This window comes from Cyrtonyx montezumae, unplaced genomic scaffold (assembly GCF_038088225.1).
Source record: "Cyrtonyx montezumae isolate F1298 unplaced genomic scaffold, pur_monq_1.0 scaffold_17, whole genome shotgun sequence".
Classification (NCBI taxonomy): Eukaryota; Metazoa; Chordata; class Aves; order Galliformes; family Odontophoridae; genus Cyrtonyx; species Cyrtonyx montezumae.
In genome coordinates this window covers 14584512-14603876 of record NW_027071903.1, presented here as the reverse complement: position 1 = coordinate 14603876, position 19365 = coordinate 14584512, and the positions used below count along the sequence as shown (strand labels likewise).

Sequence of the window (19365 nt, the reverse complement as noted above, 5' to 3'; positions counted from 1 at the left end):
AGCACTTTGGTATCAAAGAGATCCCTTCCCCACATGACAGGCAGGGCAGTGCCACAGCTCCTGATGGCGGGCAGGCATCCTCCAGCCCCCTGGGAAAAGTCAGGGCCTTACAGCTCAGTAAGACACCCGGGAGCAACCCTGCGGCCTGACCGCCTCAGCACCACCGACGAGCACAGCACAGTGGGTGTGCAGAGTGGCTTAAGCTGGAAGGCTCCTTAAAGCCCACCACCACTGGGCAGGGGCAACGAACCCACAGCCCCATCCACCCCAGCCCCGTGCATCCCCAGGGATAAGCTATTCCCAGCTGCTCTGAGCAGCCGTGCCGGGGCCTCACCGCATCCACAGGAGAAGATTCCTTCCTTCAATCAGATCAAAACCGGCCCTCTTTCAGCTTAAAGCCACTACCCCTCGGCCCATCGCTACACTCCCCGATACAGAGCCTTTCCCCGACCTTCTCGTTCGAGAGTGCCCTCACGGCTTTGCAACTCTACTTCTGTCCCGAGGCCCAGCAGGGAAGGCTCTGCACGGCACTACCGGGGGGGGAGGAGGGGAGGAGAGGGCAGCCCCGGCCCACAGCCGCGCCCCGACCGCCCGCTGAGGGCACCCAGGGGCCCACAGCTCTGACGCGCTGCCCGAGGTCCCCGCCCGTCCCGGGGGGCTGTGCTGGGGGCCCGGAGGCGCAGAGGGAACTGGGGGGGGGGGGGGGACAACGAAGGCCCCGCACCGCGGCCGGGCCCCGCACTCACCTCCGCCCCGGGACCCGGCACCGCCTCCTGACGTCATCACCGTGCACCGGAAGCGCCGCTGATTGGTGGAGAGCGGGCGGTGGGCGGGACAAGCGGGCGTGCTGTACCACCGCCCCGCCCTCTAGCGCCCCCTGCCGGCGGCCTCCGGAGCACTGCCCGCGTCCCCGCGGCTCTGGGGCACCTCCGCCACTGTTCCCAGTACCCAAGCTGAACCCCGACGTGAGCCAGCGCTCCCGCCCTATCGCTGTCACCAGGGAGCACAGGACGAGCCCCCCGCTCCCCACGCCCTCCTCTCAGCGGTTGCGAGCTGCTCTCCTCCAACGGACCCATCCCATTCCCTCAGCCGCTCCCATAGCACAGTGCTCAGACCCCTCAGGGTCTCATTCCACCTACGGAGGGACAAGGAGGAGGGTGCAAGGCTCACGCTGTGGTCCCTCATTGCCACGTGCAGGGGCTCAGCCTCAAAGGACTCAAACCAAGGGGACAGTTCATCGCCGGACCCATTTGGCAACAAGCTCAAGGTTGTCCCAGCAAGGCCGAGCAGAGGACAGAGCAGGAGGATGTTCACTTAAATCTGCTTAGAAAAAGAAATCCCCCCCAAAAAAGCCCCAAAGCCGAACACAGAGGGGCTGCCAGGATGGGGGGGCTGAGCACAGAGGTGACTCCAGCTCAGCTGTTCTGCTGCAGCCGATCTGCAGGGATTGAGGTTGCTGTTCTGGGTCCAAAAGGTTCGACCTTTTGCCCTACAACACAGCATCCTTCAGCCTCCATCAGCCCTGAGATCAGCTGGGGTGTGGAGGAGAGCAGCGAGGCCCCTGTACCTCTGTACCCAGCAGGAATTTCCTTTGGCAAAGGAAAGGAGGAGCAGAGCGTGGTGTGTTGGCCCTCAAGTTGCCATCCACGTGCACTGTCACCATCTGGTTCTGGCTGCCCGGAGAGTGAATTTGTGCATCAACTCAACCAAACTCTTTCCCTCATCCCCTTCCCTTCTTTGGTTTCCTTCTTCTTTTTTTTTTTTTTTTTAAGTAATTCAGGTTCTCCTCTTAGAAAAGAGAGAGGGAGATAATGTCTGCCGAGCATTTAATCTCCTGCCCAAAGAATAGCAGAGAGCAAATTAGGATCGACTCCCAATTAATTTGCCTTGATGGGCAAAATCTGGAGGGCGGCCATATCTGGGAATTAAGAACAAAAGCGGGGAGTGTAAAGTAGGTCGCTGGAGTTTCGTAAGCAGAGCGATGGGTTTTTGTGATGCGTGGAGGTGCCTGGAGAGCACTGGTGGCCCCGGCACTGCCTCAGGCACCCACCAGCTGGGAACCTTTGGGCTGTGTTTGGGGTTGAGAGGCAAAATAAAGAGGTGGGATGGAGGGAATGGGGACATGGTGCTGGGGATGAGCCAGCTGTACTGTGTTGTCTTCATTTTAGGGGGGATGATTTCTCTGCCCAAGCAGAGCTCTCCCAGGCTCAGCAGCCCGGGACAGAGCTGAGCTGTGTGCTCTCGGTTTCGTGCAGTCACTTGAAGGACAATGAGCTGTGAAGTCCATGGGGTAGGAACAAGGATGTGCCCCTCCTGCCATGGGACACAGCTGCAGGACTGGTGCCTGCCTTTACCAGGAAGCTCTGGGCCCCTCCTGGACACAGGCTTGTGCCACAGCCCTTGTCCAAGGCCAAAGAAAAGCAAAAGCCAGCAGAGAGATGGGGCTCTGGCTGTTCCCCACCGTGGTGGCCCCAGAGCTGGATGAAGCCCTCCATGGCCAGCAAGACCCCATTCCTAAAGCCACCCCATAGCCCCTCTGTGCCACACATCCACCTGCGAGCTGGCCAAGGACGCGTGTGCCACCTCACCAGCTGGTGATGGTTGAGCACCACAGTGCAAAGGACATAAAACTATTAGAGAGCATCCGAAGGAGGGGACAAGCATCACCTCGGTGTTCCTCCAGCCCCCAGCCACCTCCAGCCGCCCCCCAGAGGTGCCAGCTGCCCACCCAGCGCTGATCCTCTTAGATCCCGGCACTAATTCAGCCTTAAACACAGGATTGTCAGAAATTGGAAATGGAAGAATAGGCAGATTATCCCCCCGCGGCAGCGTTAAACACAGGGAGCAGCAGCTGCCGTGTGAGGAGCGCTGGGGCAGAGCTCTGCCCTGGGCTGTGTCCTTCCCGTGCAACGCCTTGCTTAAATGAATTAATAGCAGGTCGTGCCAGGCTCGTGTGAGCCAGCAGTGTTGGAAGCACCACCTCTGTCCTCAAAGAGTTTTAAGCCCAGCAGATGCTCAACTGATAGCTGCCAGTGCTGACCGAGGCTGTGTCCATCACAAAGCTCTGCCAAGGCAGCAGGCCCCGCAGGAAGAGCTTTTCAGCTCCTACCAGGAATGGAGAAATCATTTTCCCTGGTTGGACATGGATGGCAATAGCTGAATGTCTCACCTTGAAGTGGAGACGTTCAGATCTGGTAATTTCAATTCTATCAAATCATCCCCAAAATACAACTGCACCCAACTGTTCTCACTTCTCTACGTACCCCAATTTCCTCTGTGACCATTATCAGGACCAAACCTAGCAGGGTTGGAATCACACACAGAATTGTACAATGCCACAGATGGCACTGGGGCACCCTGGTGCCCTCCAGTCCAAAGCTGGGCCGGGCATTTGAGCTCCCCCAAGGGAGATGGCAGATTGATTGCATCAGGGTCGGGCTCTCCTGGGAAGGTGAAATCCCTGTAAAGCTCTTAACCCCCTCAAAGACACCTGTGTGTGCCCCACAGCAGGGACACTGGGGTTCCCTGGGTGCCAGCGTGGCAGAGGAGACAGCATGAGGCCACCCTAAGCCACATAGGTTTGGGGAAGACGCGAGGGCACCGTACAGCAGAGAGATGGGAGAAATGTAAAAGCATCTTTTAATATAAATATAAATCCATCTGAAGGGTTTCGGGAGAGGGTGAGGGCTGTGGGGCCGGGCTGGAGCTCAACTCATGTCCACGCTGAGTTCAGCGGGGACCCCGGGCTGCTCCCTCCCACAGGGCACGGCGGGTCCCTGGCTGCAGGCAGCTCTATGCCCAGGCCCCCAGCAGCGCCAGGGCCAGCAGGGGCAGGATGGTGGGGTGAGCAGGGGGGGCTGAGCCCCGCAGCGTGGCCTGGTTGGTCTCGGCGGGCGGCGAGCCCTGGGCACCGGCCAGGCGGCCCCGGGCACTGCACAGCTCCTGCAGGTTGCCCTGGAATTGGATCTTGCGGGATTCCTGGCGTAGAGATTCCCAGATGGCGGCCGCCTCTTCGGGGCAGCGGGACAGCACTCCGCTGGCACAGGCGTGGAACTCATCCCAGGACCTGGAGACGGAGATGGGCATCAGGGAAACGGCGGTGGCAGCTCCCAGGAGCGGGGGACGGGGATGGGACCGCTCACCTGCAGATGGTGTCCAGCTCCTGCGAGTCCTGGCCGCCCTCCTCCTCCTCCTCGTCCCGCTGCTGCCGCACGCTCTGGGCCATGCTGTCCCCCAGGCTGATGAGGCAGCCAGCAAAGCCCTTGTAGATGGTGTTACACTTCCCCGCCGTGCTGATGGGCTCCTGAGCGACGGCTGCGGGGGGGACAGAGGGATGGAGCTGAGCCCCCCCCACCAGGCAGCACCCGCTGGGCTCACGGCGATGCACGACCCACCAGACCCAGCACTGCGTGCCCGTGCCCAGCAATGGAAAGGTTAGGTTTGTAAGGAAGGGGACAGCGAGGGTGGGTTGGGTGACCTGAATGGTCTCTTCCAACCTTCACGATCCTGAGGTCCTATGGAACAAAGCAGCCCACGCTGGGGACCCCACGCAGAGGGGCTCACGTTCAGGCATGGGGTGGGAACGAGCTCCTTCACAGCCCCAGGAATTACAGTGTCTGCTGCCCGGACCCACGCTCCCAGCCCGCGAGGATCACTCCAGAGCCATCTGTGCAGCCCTCTTATCCCCCAACAGCACAGATTAATTTGTGACTACAGCAGAGCAAACAAAAGCAAAGGCTTTGAGTGGTTGAGCAAGAAAGGGGGGTGGGGGGGGAAGCTCTGAGAGAAGGGCAGGAGGAGAGAAAGGGGGAAAGGGAAAGGGGAGAGAGGGGGAACGGAGTGGGAAGAGGCGCAAGTGCGGCTCCGGCTTAAAGTGGCTGAGGGAGATGGGATGCTTTAAGACAGAGAGATGAGAAAGAGATGGAGAAGAGGCACAAGTGCGGCTCCGGCCGCCCCACCTTGGGGATCCCCCGATCCCGCAGCGCTCCCCGCACCTCCACACCCGTCCCCGCAGCGGGATTAAGCTCGGGAAGGAGAACCAAGACGCCAAGATCCCACCCTTTACTACCCTCAAACAGCATCCCGGCTCCGGCATCCCACCCCCCGCGGCACTCACCGACGTGCAGCAGCAGCAGCAGCAGCAGCGGGCACAGGACGCCCAGCAGCCGCCCGCAGCCGCAGCCCATGGTGCGGATCGCCCGCACCGCCACCGCTCCGTGTGCGCAGCGCACCGCCCCCCCCCCCCCAAAATCACACCCCCTCCCCCGGGCCCCGGCCCCGCCCCCCCCGCGCTGCCCCCGCCCCGAAAGCGCTGGGTTGCGCGACACTCGGGAGACGTTGGGTTTTTTTTTTTTTTTTGGTTCGTTTTTCTCCAAAAAAAGTTATTTATTGAATTGTTCTGAACGTTATTTCCAAAAAAAAAAAAAAAAAAAGATAAAAAGAAACCTCCGCCCCCCCCCCCCCCCCCCCCGATCCCCCCCCCCTCACCTCCGTGCCCCGGGTGTAAAATCCAAAGTAACAGCTGAACCGGGGAAGTGCTCCCACCCACAACAGAACAGCAGCCCCCACGGGCTTTCCTTCCCCCTCGGGGCGCTCCTGCCGAGAGCTGGGGGCCAATAACTGCCCCCAGCCCCCCCCCAACGTCCCGCTGATCCCCTCTCCCCATCACCACACACCGGGCAGGATCCGAGCCCCGCTCCTTGTGAGCGACCCCTCACCCACCTCCTCCCTCCTGTGCTGATGGCAACGGGCTCCAGAGCAAAGGAGTAAGAAACCCCCTGGCATCAGCTGGAGGGGGAGGGGGGTGGGCAGAAAAGAGACCTCCATCTCTCAGGAGGGGCCGTTGAGGACTACAAGCCAAGTGAGCGTTCAGTGACTATTTGGGACTACACGCAGATGGGCGTTCGCCTTAGAGATATCACACACGAGTTGATAAGATTTCCTGGCAAGAGCTCTTTAACACAAGCTGGAGGTGGTTAATAACTACTGGAGCCACAGGAGGGGGTTCCCCAGAGCATCCAGCAGCCCCCCCCCCCCTCCTCTCCTAGGTCATGCTGGGTGTGACCAGGCCCTGCAGCATGATCATCAGGCGGCGTGCAGGTTTGCTCAGCGTGTTGTGGGGTTCCACCTGCAGGAACTGGAAGAGCTTCTGGCGCACCTGGCTCATGACCGACCCCATGTGGTCCCGGGTGATGGGGTCACTGTGGTCCAGGTGCATCACTGCCTCCTCCAGGTAACTGAAGGGGAGAAAGGTGGGTTAGAACCAAACCCAGCACTTGACCCCACGCCAGTTCCCATCCGTCTCAGTGCTGAGGAGGCACAGTTCAGTTCCTAACAGTGCCCCGAGTTCAGCCATTAGAAAATAAATGGCAAGTGGAAGCAGAGTGCAGTTCAGTTCTGCCCCTGCTGCACAGGCTGCAGGATACACAACAAAACCTGCAACAAAGCAGGCTTCAGTGGAGCTGTGACCATGTGCTTGCTGCATGTGAATTTCCTTTGATGGCATTTTAGCATGCAGTAAAATTCACAGTGCTGAGGCTTACTCTTCATTCCTTCCTACCCAGGGAAGTATGGGGAAGAGCCTTGGCTTCAACTTCCACTTGACTGCAGCCACAGTAACCACTCACCAGCTCTTCTGTAACTTACAGCCCCTCATTTCTTTCTGGCTTGAGCTACCTTTATCCCCAAAATTGAGTTACTAACTCAAAGCCAAGACGTTTTCCAAACATGCTGCTATCAAATCCTGCAGCTATCGTAACAAGTTTGCTTTCCAGGGCAGCTAACAGGGTTCTGACTCAGTCTTAGATTGCTCATGCCAAGTGCCAGCACAGGCACGTGTGTTTTGCTCAGAACAGCCGACCAACAGCACCTCCCACAGCTCCTGCTGACAGCTCCCACTGAGCACCTCTGGCAGCGAGTTTAGAGCCAGGCATACACCTGCAGGGGCTCAAAGCCATGGCTCTGACCATACTCACTTCAGCTTCAGTTCTGTACGAGTACCCAGATCCGAGGAGAGCTGCTGAATGAGTGAGAGCAGCACGGGCTGGGACAGCGGGCACGGCTGCTGGCCAAACACCTGCTGCGTGTCCACAGTCTCACAGACGTACAGGACCAGGTTGAGATCAGCTGCTGTTAGAGCCTGCAAGGAAGACACAGCTAGGAATGCAGAGGAAGCATGAGGCAGGTGAAGGACATGGGACAGCTCAATGGCTCGCCAGCCTCCTCTGGTAGCAGAGGGCTCAGCAAATCCCACTGGTGCAGGCAGGACTGTGTGCAGGCTCTGTGTACACTATAAGGACACCCGTGTTTGTTCTACACTGAGCAGGCAGGTAACAGCTCACAGACAGACAGAGGGGTCCAGGATCACCAGCAGCATGAAGAGGGGCCACACTTGCAGCTCGATGGCACAGCACTATTTCTATTCCTGGTGGAGTTTGTCTGCAGCAGCTCAAGTGAATCTGCCTGAATGTTCAAAGGCAAAGCCAAGGTCAGGTCCCAGCTGGCAGATTTGCCCAGAGAGGCTTACAAAGCTGCTGCACTTCAGGGGTGCACCATGTGCTGCTGCTGACGGCAAAGTCACTGGCTTGCTGCAGCACTGATGCTGTCCTGACAGGACAAGGAAGAAGGAACTTTAGTGTCATCGTGTCACAGAACATGCATGGCTCTGGCCTGACCTGCACGAGTGCAAATTCACCCCCTGAGCTGTTTGTTGCCACAGGTCTTTTCAGCCAGCTCCTCTGAGTTGTGGACTTACACCCCCCACCTCAAGGAGCCACTTCCCGCTCACTCTGTCCCCTAAAAAAGCAATGCTGCCCACTGCAGGGAAGGCCATGTACCTGCTGGAAAGCTTGGTTGAGGTGGCCCTGCTGGAGCAGCTGAAGGATGTGAGTTTGTTGGGACTGGAAGTCCAGGTGAGTGGAGGGGATGGGAGTCCCTGCAGCCGAACGCATTGCCTGGACAATGCTCGAGGTGACAGCTGCTTGCTGCTCCTTCATTGCCAGGCTCACTTCTCCTTTAATGACTCTCTGCACCTGGGTCAAAATAGACTCCTGCAGGCTAAAAAATAAAACAAGCAAACAAAAAACAAGTTATCTCTGTGGTACAGCAGCATGGCTCCCCTGGGAGCTAGCACTGCCCATGCAGCAGGACAGGAATTTGGCCTGGTGTCCTCCCTGCCAAGTCTGCTCTGCACTGAAGACCCCAGAACACTGACATATGCTCTAATGGCTTAAAATAAACGGGGGGAATTCTGTCCTGCAGGTGATATTTGCCAGTCTTTACACCTGGAAACCTGCCACCAGCTTCATGGTGTGTACAAGCTGAAGGCACTGGCAGGATACAGTGATCCATGCCAGGATAATGACTTGAATCTGGGATGGCCAAACAGGAATTGCTGCTGAGAGGACAAAAGTAGCCTGCAAAACTGTTGGCATGCCTGAGGACATAAAGAGGAAAAGCTTTGAAGAGACCCGAAGATCATTTTGGAACAGAAAGAAGAGGGTGACTTGAGAGTGCCCAGGTACTCCAACAAGCAGCGGGCATACTGTGCCAAGCATGCCCCAAACTCCCACACACAGCAGAGATACAGCTGCTTGTTCAAAGGGTTCTGTGGACTTTGTTCTGTGCCTTACAGGGCAACAGTTACACCAGCCCAGATGCTTTGTCATACCACACAGAGCTAACAAGCAGCCCTCTGGTAGGGGTGGCAAAGGGCATATTTCAACAACAAAGTAGGGAAAAGTTTGTTTTTAAACACCTGTGCTTCTCCACTGACATCTCTTTCAACAAGCCCAGATGCCAACTTACTTGCCCACAATAATGTGCAGCTGGTGCTGCACCTCAGCATGGATATTGGCTGCGATGGTGGAAGCCAGCTGCTCCGTGGTGCTCTGGAAGGTGCTGATGAGCTGTCGGAGCTGATTCAGCAGCGGGTCCCGGGCCTCCTGTTCTCGTGCCTTCTTGTTCTTCATGTGAGTCTCAAGCTGCTGAATGTCTGCAACAGCCAAGCAGGAAGACAGCTGAGCTGCAAGCACTGTGGTCAGAGCAGAAATCCAACACCAGGCTCCAGGCATCCTGGAGCAGAAGCCAGTGTACAAGTACAGAAGAGGGAAGAACGCATAAGCTTGTCATAGGCTGTGTTACACTAACCTAGAAATCCTACTTCTGGTCTCCCCACCACAGAGAATTACATGAGACACAGTAACAGAAGTAGGATGTGGTAATCACACAGTAGTAAAGCCCAGCTGCAAGTCTCCTGTTCACTGAATGACACCGAGCACTTTGCAGTGTGGGTTACAGAGCTTGGAGCTGGTGCTGCAAGAACAGAGATTCACCTACAAAACCTCCTCACATCCATTTCTCAAGTGGGAAATGGAGCAGTGCACTTTCACACAAGACCAGTAGGATAAGAGCTCAACAATTACAGCGAAACTCTGAATGGAAACGACATTAGCCAAGGGCCAACTTGTCAGTCACTAACACAGAAGTGCAGCAGAGAGAAAACCCCGAGAGGACTCACATTCCTGCGTGCCCTGCTTGAAGGTGTCATTGATTTGCTGGAACATGGACTGGCAGCTCTTCTCAAAGGCCGGCAACACGACGCTCTGGAAGGCTTCCCTGTAGGCCGACTGGATGGGCCCCTGCAGGGTATCGGCCGTCGCCCTCACAACACTGTCTGTAAGGTTCTTATAAGAACACACAGAAGAGACTCCAGAAAATTAACTGCAGCATAGAGATGTGAATAAACACTCCACATCCTGGCAACGCACCCACACCAGATAAGGACAGTCCGGTGTCAGACAGAAGCGTGCATTCCCTGAGCAACTGAACTCCGTTCTCTAAGCTGCACCGTGACTACAGCAGGCAGAGCAGCTGACTACTGAGGGGGTGCCAAGAAAAATGGCAATTTCCCCACAGTTCAGCTTGAGGGCAAGGCAAGGCGGTGCAGCCAGGCACGGCCCCTTTCCTCATCCACAGCTTCCCTCCCACAACCCATCACTGCCTGCTAATGCAAGTGACAAGCCTGTGCTCCTAAAAACATTCACCACTTGGCTGACTAAGGTGACCCTAAAAACCACTGCTCTAGTGAGAGCCTCTACTACAGAACATGAACAACTTGGTAAGTGGAAGAAGGGGCTAACGAGGCGGGGGAGCACACAAAGAGCTTTCTCTCCTGAAGAAACCAGAAGAAAGCTTTGATCACTGTCAGCTAAATTGACTTAAGACCCACCTGGAAATTGAGGTGAGAGGAACAGCTACAAGGAGTCATTACCCATGCAGGTGACAATGCCGTGCCCCCAGGAATAGCTATGGTCTGGTTCTCCTTACCTTAGATTTCACTAGCTTGGTAATGTTCTCTTTCAGTGTCCCCTCAACAGCAGTGAGCTTGGTGGCAATAGTGTTACTCAGCTGGCCAGCAACTGGGTCCATGCTCTTGGAAATGCCTAGGCACAACACAAACAAGTTTAAGTTGCAGCTTTAAAAGCCCAGTACTACACTTCAAACCTTGAAAAAGAAAATAGTGTCAATCTCTCCCCAGAGGTGACAAATGACACAGGTAGGGACAAAGGTCACAAGCTCTGGCTCAGGAAAATAAAGCTGGACACAAGGAGAAAAATTTGCCACACACCAGAAGCCAACAGAGAAGCTATAGAGCCTTCAACCTTGAAGGTCTTCAGGACTCATCCAGATAAAGTAACAGTGTGCAACGACAAGTCTTCCTGCAACCCAACTCCCGTATCACGCAGCGCCAGCACTTTAACAGAGCACGCCTTCCACCTCTACCAGAATCCACCTTCAAAACCCAGGCAGCAGCACTCACACTGGGGTACAGCCCTCTTCATCTCCTCACGAACGGTCCTCTCCAGACGGTTGCACACTGCAGTGGAAAGGGTCTGAGAGAGCTGCTGAGAGAGATGCTCCTGGAGCTGCCCGTTGCGCTGCTGCCCTTCCGTCAGCGCTCGATCCAGTCTCCTCTCTACCAAGCATGCACATTAAGGAGCACAAACAGCTTGCAATAAAGTGACCTGCTGGAGAACTTAAGGCCAAGATCTTCCAGTGAATTAAGAAAGCAGAGGCAAAAGCAAGTTATGGAAATACACGGTCACTTCCCAAAGCAGAAGGAAAGCGAGACCCACTGTGGGGGCACAGAACTGCCAGAAACAGAGATTTCTGGCAATTTTCTTCACTTAAAATTATTCACCATCACTAGGACTACACCTGACTGCAAAGCACACAGGTGGATCTCTCAGCACTCACTGAGAAGAGTTCAACTGCTGGCAAAATTTGATGCTAACGAGGAAAATTCACTGTAACATTACAATGAAATTCCAGACTGCGCTTCAGTGGAAAGCCCACTGTGAAAACATCAGGCTGATGACCACAAAGGAAAATCCAAGATTAAGAGAGAAAACAACCTGCTATCGCATCATCACAGGAGTGTAAGGTATACCAGCATCCTGCATAGGGTAACAGTTCCAACTTTATATAAAACTAGAAAGGGTACAGAGCAGGGTAATTGAGATCACCAGTTAAGAGTGACTTCAAATGAGATGTGAAACAGGCTGCTCAGTTTGGGGAACATGACCAAACTCAACACAGCAGCAGCAGATGCACAAGAGCTGACTGCTTTAAACACAGCACCAAGGCACGGAATAAATGACTTGGCCAAGCCACCAGACAAATATGTGGATACATACAAGAAAAGTCTGTTTGCACCCATGGGGTATGGCAGTCAGATGCTATTTCTGGTGCAATTTCTCAAAGTACTGCATCAGCTTTCAGGAGGAAAAGAAGGAAAGGATCAGTCTGTAAGCACTCCTGTGCAACTGGCCACTGCCTGAGGAAGGGGAACACCTTAGGTGCAACTTCTGTTGCAGTACTGCAGCACTTACGGCCATCATAGGTTAGCTGAAGATTTAGGGGTATGGACAAAGTACCAATGCCCCATTCTACTTCAGAGCTTCTTGCCCTCGGAAAGGGACTGAGAAGAACTGAAATAATTAAACTGCAGCCAAGCCTTCCTTTACAACACCTATGCCCCATGCTATTAAGACTGCTGAACTTTCTCAGCCCTCCTCATGCCTTGCAGCCTTCCACTCCACAATTTCAAACAAGGATACGCTCCTGCTCCTGCTGGGAGTCGATCACCCTCTCCATGTGGCCCATCAGTGAGCTCTGAATGGCATCAAGGTGATCCGTGAGCCTCTGCAGCAGCTCCATCTGGTTCTGACGTAGCTCAGAGAGCTCACGCTGTTGGCTCCTCAGTACACACATCAGCTCTTCCTGGAACTCCGGTGTCACCTGTGTGTGGAGAGGACGACCACTCACCCTGACAGCATCAGCCAAGCCCTGCTGCTAGGTGTTTAAGTCAAGCCCCATGCCAGAGACAGAAGCACAACATACAAAGCAGAAAACTGGGTCAGCTTAACGCCAATTTCTAAGATTTTTGCCACAAGAAACAAACTGATGAAGTACACAAAGCGTCTGCAAGGAATTCATAAGTGGTTGCTTAGAATATGCTGAACTGTGTAGATTCAAGACCCCCTTTCTAAACTCAGGCATTAAAAAGAAAATAGGAAAAAGCAAAGCCTATTCACTTGGCCAGGTACACAGAGGTCCTTATGTAAATAGGCACCTCAAATGCTTATGGAAGAGCTGTGCAATCAGTGCAGTAAGGAGGTTTCCAAGAGCACTCCCTCATTTTTGGTCAGTACTCAGAGTACACACCTACAGTTGTCTCTTCAGCTGCTCAGGAAGTCTAAAGGAAGCACTTAACTCTGCTGAGCACGTTTCCTACCAGATAAAGAAGTGCTATCAACAGAGATCAACACACCCCAACAGGCCTGTCCCACTGTGATCCCTAGTTTGCTGGGAATGGTTTATCCCTGCTGACAATGCATGCAAGCCATCTCAGCAGGGAAGAGGAAATGAGGGGTAGAGTTTGGGACGATACAGAGCTTGTGAGAACACAGAAAGGCAAATCAACATGCAAAAGTGAGAAGGAAGCCTTCGGTCTGGGCAGCACTGAGCAGCTTCTTTCTCTGGTGTGCAAGCCTCAGAATGGAGCAATGCCAGGCCTGGCTGCAGAGGGCCCACAGTACTTAGTTAACTGGGATGATCCTTCTCAGGTCTTTAGTATGACAGCAAACAGCTGAAGCATCAGGCCCTTGGAAGGGATGGCAGGAGCAGCTACTCACCTGGTTGTTAGATGATCTTGGTGACTGGTTCAAATCCCTGGAGATAAAGAGAAAGAAACAGGAACTCAATTATGTCAATTGCACTGATTATCAAAAGTGCCCAAACAGATCATGCACCTCACAGGTTACTTTAGATTTCATACCCAGCTCAAACTTCTGTTTTGCCTAGCATAATGTGAGTGCAACAGGAAGGCAAGGAAGACCCAGTCCCCACTGCTCTGTACCTCCATTTGCAGCATTCACAGGCCCTTAAGCCCCTTACACAGGGCTGCTTTCAACACCCAACAGACTTGAGCCAAGTCTGAATGGGGGCTGTTAAAAAAGAACAACACAGTCTTGTCTGAGTTCAAAGGCAGGGAAGGCTTTTGCCAGAGAGCTTTTGAAGGTCTCCCAATATTTCAGAAAGAAAAAAAACCCAGTACTCATTTGTGAAACAGGAAATTAATGAATTTCAAAACATTTCTAATGATCTCAGTTCTGAAGGTGCAGAAACCTTCAGAAAAAAAAAAAAACCTACCATAAGGGAAGTACACATTTGCATCCATTCAGCACCTTTAAAAAGACCGAGGCAGGAGAAATGAAAAGCATTTCTGGGTGTCACAGTGAAGGACCACAGCCAGAAACTTAATGTCACAAGCTATCTTTTTTTGCAACCTGCACAGCTAGGCTCCAAATGAGCCAAAAGTACACAAGAGGAGCAAAGCCCCTTGCAGAAGCTGTGCTACTTTCCCCCTTGTTAATACAGACAGGTTGCTCTAATCTCCCATGAGCAGCTCTTTCCAGTTATCAATTTTCACTTGCAAGACATTCACATGGACATGTTTAGAAACACATAAAAGCAGCGAGCAGGTAACAAAGGATCAATGTTGTTGAACAGGAGCACTGTGCCTGCATTCATAACAGCTCTGCCAGGCCCTGCACAGCTGGCCCCACAGCCACCTGCAGTCCCTGCAAGCTCAGCATACCCATCATCTTTCTTGGCCTTCCGCTTTAGCTTTGGGGAAGCCCGAGGGGATGCCTTGGCTTTCCAGTCCTTCACAGGCAGCCTCTGTGTAGATGCTTTGGCACCAAATCCACCTGATGTAGAAGCCAAACTTGCAACTTCATCATCGTGGTCACTACAAAGTAACAGCAGGGGAGAGGACATCACTTCCAAGATTTGGATACTGGTCCCTTAAATAGTTACACTGGTAATTAAACCAAGCTCGGTCCCTGCTCTCAGGAGCAGTACAGCCAAATCCTGCCCTCCAGAATGCCAGCTGGACAACATCAAGAGGTCAATCACGACCAGCTGAAGGCACCAGAACATTATGGAAGCTGGAAGGCACACACACATTGAATCAGGAGACAAAGCAAAGACATTCACCCCACACGTGAAGGCTTGCTGGGGACAGAAGCACGAATGCAGCCTGAACAGACTCCATGCAGGGCGAGAGAGGGGGCTGAGTGCTCTTGTACCTTTGTTCTGCACTAGCATCCTGGCTGTCATGCTGCAGCAGGTGGTAGCTGTGTCGATGATAGGAAGAGCCCTTGTGCTTTTCTTCAACCTCATCCCTTGGGCTAGAGGAAAAAAAATAAATATATATTTATATACACACCATCATGAAAGTATCTTTCAGCTTAGTTATGTGCTCAATCTACTTCATATGGGTGATCCTGACAGAAGATCTAAAATTATATTTTAAAAGCAACACAAAAATCAACACAAATAAAAGAAACCTATCTGCACAGATCCAGAGAGCAGCAAGTGCTGTGTACAGGTACTAATTTCTCCAAGTCTTCCAGTTCTTGCAACACCAAACCCAGTCTGAAGCTCAGAAAGCAGACTGCACATCCAGCTAAGCCACAGAGCGGGTCTATTTGAGTTTAGCATGCAGGATCTCTAAACAGGAGTGAGTGCTTATCCTTTTAACATAGGCTGATGGATTCACTGAGCAACAGTCTCTTGGTGCTAAAGCTCTCGTGGTGCAGGCAGTGGCAGCCTAGAGAGACTCTGGAGCCACCTCACTGGCCCCAGCCCCACTAGAAGATGGGGACACTAATTCTGCAACAAATCCTAGCATTGCTGCTTGCATAACTGTTTGCTTCTTGTGAGCAGGCCTAGGTGATGCTGCCCCATTCTGCATGCCTGCTCCACAGAGGTCATGCATGTCCTCGCTTCTAAAGTACTTCATTTATACTGCTAGCTGCAGAAAGCCAATCACAGAAGAGAGACACAAGTAAACTATAATCAACCTATGAATTATGTGCTAACTGATGGCTTTCAAAAAGACTGTGCAGGGAGATCACCTGAGACGATTTAGCTTGAATCACCTTTGTTTCCAGAGACAATGTATTAAAAAATAAATAAAATCAAGAAGATTCCAGCTGAAGTCTCTATTCAAGGTGAACACAAAGGCCAGTAAAACAGGCTTCACCTTCTTAGCAGATATCCTTTGTACTTGGAAGAGCCTAAGAGCACAAATCGATAACGCCAGCCTAGGAAATGCAGGATGCAGCCTATACAGAGCAGACACACAGAAGGGCTGAACCACCAGATTCTTTAAGGAAGAGAAGGGATGGAAAACTGTTCTACCTTAACAACAAACGTGAGACTTTTTCCATCAAGCTAGCAGCATGAAAAGCACAAAGTATCCTAAGCAAGACACATCTGAATGATTACCTGTCTGCCATGCTGTTCCTGGTTTCTCTGGTTATGTCAGGAGCTGCTGGCCATGGCTGACTCACAACACTGTCCGAAGATGCATTTTCCTGAGTTAAAGCAGTCTCCAGTAACGATGGAGCATTCAGTCTGTCCACCTCCACTGGAGGCATGTCCAAAGAGTGGTGGCTGTGCTCTGAACCGTGCCGGTTTCTTGGAGACAGCAAATGCAAGGCTGAGGCAGCAGATGCCATACTGTCTGCGTGGTGACTGGGCTCCAGCACCTCTGCAGACAGTGCAGATGGAGCTGCTGCAAAGCTGCGCTGCAAGGTCTCGGAAGCAATCTCAGGGATGTCTTGGGACATGGCTGTGGAAGCAGAGGAAATGACGTCCGGCGAACGCTCACGGGTGGGAGAAGCCTGAGGCACCACCAAGGGCTCCACTTCCTGCAGTTCCAGTGCTAGAGAGGAGTTTCCTGGGGTGACCTGAGTTCAAAAATCAAACAAGAGACTTCAGGGTAATGCACAGATACCCCAAGAAACACCTGTGTCTTACACTGGTATCCCACTTCTGGAAAACGCCAGCCGTATCCTTCCTGCATGCAATCCCTGTGCTTCCACTGCTGAGCAGATGGAGCAGGGCCCCAACCCTTGTGATGAGCCTGCACACTTCCACCTCCATTTGCCCCTTCCCCCTCCAACTTTTCAATGCAAAAGCAGCACGTTTGTTCCCCACTAACTACAAGCATAAAAACATTTAGTGACCCTTCAGCACGTAACTCTCCTCCAGATGTCACACAGAACCAGACTCACGATCCTAACTGTCTCTCAGCTGTGCACACAACACAATAAGCCAATGTTAGTTCAAACAAACTTCCAAAAGAAAATGCAACGCTGGAGAACACGAAGGCCAACCTAATTTCAGGTTGTACAAGCCCAAGGAGAAGGAAGAAGCAACATTTTGAGCTTACTGGAACAGGTGCCTTTGGTGTCAGCTTGTCAGGAAGGCCTGGGATAAGAACTGAATGGCTCCTAGGACTAGTTTGGAGGCTGCTGCTACTGCTACTCAGCGTGAGGCTGGTGTCCAGCTGCATCTTGGGGCTCACAGTCAAGTCTTCTGATGGCCTGCAGAGAACAGAGACACAAACAAATCAAGCAGGCCAACTCCACGATGCAGGTCTGCATCAAATGCTCACGGTGAGGAGATTGGTCCACAGGTCAACAGAGGAACCTCAGCACAAACTTCACTGCTGTCCTTCTTTCCACCAAGGTCAGCTACTCCCTGTTCTCTAACAACTGCATCTCCCAGTCACCACAGAGCTACCCAGAAATCAAGTGGAAGCAAAAGAAATAGAAGGGCTTTGTAATCTCCTAGAATTTGCAGGGGTCTGTAAGAAAAGGGGCCCGTTATATTTTCAATTCACACTGTACAGTGTTTAGAAAGAAACAAGACACTACACAACAGCTCCTTGTCCTTTTCCAGCCCCCAGAAGTAACATCTTTCCCTGCTGTGCAGCCCAACACACCTCAACACTAGTAAAACTTTCCTAGCAGTCCCAATTATCAGCCTGCTCCTCAGTGGCTGCAGTTCTCTCTTACCTGTAAACAACGCCAGCCCTTTGGGAGAAGCATGTAAAGCAACAAAACTGAGAAGCAAGAAAAGAATCCCTGTGAGCACAAATTAATCACTGTTGCTGGCCCCCTAGAAGACAACAGGCATGCTCCAAGCTGCATCAGAGAAACAAACAGTTGCCCATATAGGGACTTTGGGACACGGGCCAGATTCCAGTTCTGGTTACAACCAACTCTCCTATAGGACACACCACATCTCTGCTCCATGCTGAAGAACAGTATTGATTCAGATGCAAATATACTATTTAACACATGCTCTATTTACCTGGACATAGATGCATCTGTGACAGAAGTGCTGCTCATGGCTGTGACTGCAGTCAGAGAACTGACACTGCTACCTGGAGATACAGTGATCTATAAGAGAGCATACAGAAGTGAAACATGACAGAAGAATCCAACAGCAGTACTTAAGCTGAGAATACTGGTTTCAGAAGAACTTGTAAAGATATTCTGGCAAAGATGGAAAAGAAGAAAACAAATCATGAGTTATAGTGCTGGGGTGCTCAGGGGCTGGTCAGAAGCCAGTCCCAATACATCCTCATCACATGAGCCATGACAGCTTTTAGAGGTATTGCTCCCGCTAAACAGCAGTGGCATTCTGCAGGGCTCAGCACTAGATCACCATTCTGTCTTCCACGCAGAAGCAGAACACTCAGATGCATCTCATGATCTGGTCAGCAGCACAGACCACAGAGGGATGTGCAGGCCTTATGAAATACCTACAGAGAAACCAACATAAGCACCCGTACTCAGCTGGGAGAATCTGCTTGGCCAGGCTGCTTACCATTAACACTGCTTATGGCAAAGCACAGAGATGAAGCTGAACTGAAGGCTGTGCTCACTCTACAAGGCTCCCTGCTACTGTCACTCCAGGAATCACTCTGCTCTCTCAGGACATCTTTGCATTTGGAAGGCACGTATTTAACTTCTGCACTCAACAACTTTTGCTAGCATCAACAAAATCTTCATGAGGATTTGAGTTTCTTCTTTGCTCCCTAGGTTGTCAGTGGGGGTGGCTCAACGTCACTGGTCAGCTCAATAGTAACTTCACTTCTGCACATCTCCACCTGCTGCTCACCCTCATTCAGGCTCTTCCAGTACACATACATGGTGACAACCACGCATTCCTCCCCTGGAAGTGGAAACCCTGCCTTTGGGATGTGCATGCAGGGTGCTGCTCCCAAGCACCTTCCTCCTTGTCTGTAAGAACCATACCAGCATGGCAAAAACCTGCTGACTTTCCATTTCTCACAGGAAGACAAGGAAAGCACAAACAGCACAGATTCTCACCAAAGGAACCCCACCTTATCGTTACATTGCAGATCAATCTACTTAAGGATGTGATTTTAAGCACTCTATTTATGCTTGCTTGATGGCTCCTCACCCAGACATTCTGCTACCCCTCTCAAAGATCAGCAAACCCCAACTAAAGCTTCATATGCTTCCCAATACCACAGTCCCTGGACTGAGTACAGCAGACTTGTCTCCCACATGAGTTAAGGCCTGCTGTGCCAGACTCAAAACACTCCCAGAGCCACCAGATTACTGATTTTCAGATCTTATGCAGATGTTCCAGTCTCATTTACCTACCTGATCGTGTTTGACATGCATTCCCACAGGACCCTGTCAGACAGGACATACAGGGACAGCACAAGCTGACAGGGCTTTTCTGCCACTACTGCTACATCACAACCCCAAACAACGTATGTAAACCAGTAAAAGCAGTTTCCCAGCATAAACAGGTATTTAGCACACACATTTCTACACAACACAGCTACAGCTGTTTTACAGCTAAACAGAGTGCTCACGACACAAGTGTAGATGAGCTTAGCATTTAGACAGGCCAATACGTCTTAACTCAGTTGGATTTACAAGAGCTGTGGTTTCCGTGTTTGGT

The 19365-nt window shown here is 52.4% G+C and overlaps 2 protein-coding genes across 2 annotated transcripts in view; both read right to left on the bottom strand.

The window, feature by feature from the left end:
- Positions 1–3735: 3735 nt before the first annotated feature.
- On the bottom strand, positions 3736–5186 carry NRN1L (neuritin 1 like). Its single transcript, XM_065734261.1, has 3 exons — positions 5117–5186; positions 4143–4314; positions 3736–4066 (listed from the first exon to the last, which is right to left on the bottom strand). The coding sequence occupies exons 1-3, from the start codon at positions 5184–5186 to the stop codon at positions 3793–3795; spliced, it is 516 nt and encodes a 171-aa protein (XP_065590333.1). The 3' UTR covers positions 3736–3792.
- A 511-nt stretch (positions 5187–5697) lies between these two features.
- The window catches only part of EDC4 (enhancer of mRNA decapping 4), a 30250-nt gene continuing 16582 nt past the window's right edge, over positions 5698–19365 (bottom strand). Inside the window, exons 16-29 of the mRNA XM_065733377.1 lie at positions 17734–17822; positions 16808–16961; positions 15859–16322; positions 14655–14756; positions 14162–14314; positions 13197–13233; positions 12120–12300; positions 10820–10975; positions 10327–10442; positions 9518–9683; positions 8806–8992; positions 7836–8055; positions 6975–7138; positions 5698–6236 (exon numbers count right to left, since the gene is read on the bottom strand). Of these exons, the coding sequence (XP_065589449.1) occupies positions 6044–6236; positions 6975–7138; positions 7836–8055; positions 8806–8992; positions 9518–9683; positions 10327–10442; positions 10820–10975; positions 12120–12300; positions 13197–13233; positions 14162–14314; positions 14655–14756; positions 15859–16322; positions 16808–16961; positions 17734–17822 (2382 nt within the window). The 3' untranslated portion in view covers positions 5698–6043. The remainder of the gene's footprint in view (positions 6237–6974; positions 7139–7835; positions 8056–8805; positions 8993–9517; positions 9684–10326; positions 10443–10819; positions 10976–12119; positions 12301–13196; positions 13234–14161; positions 14315–14654; positions 14757–15858; positions 16323–16807; positions 16962–17733; positions 17823–19365) is intronic.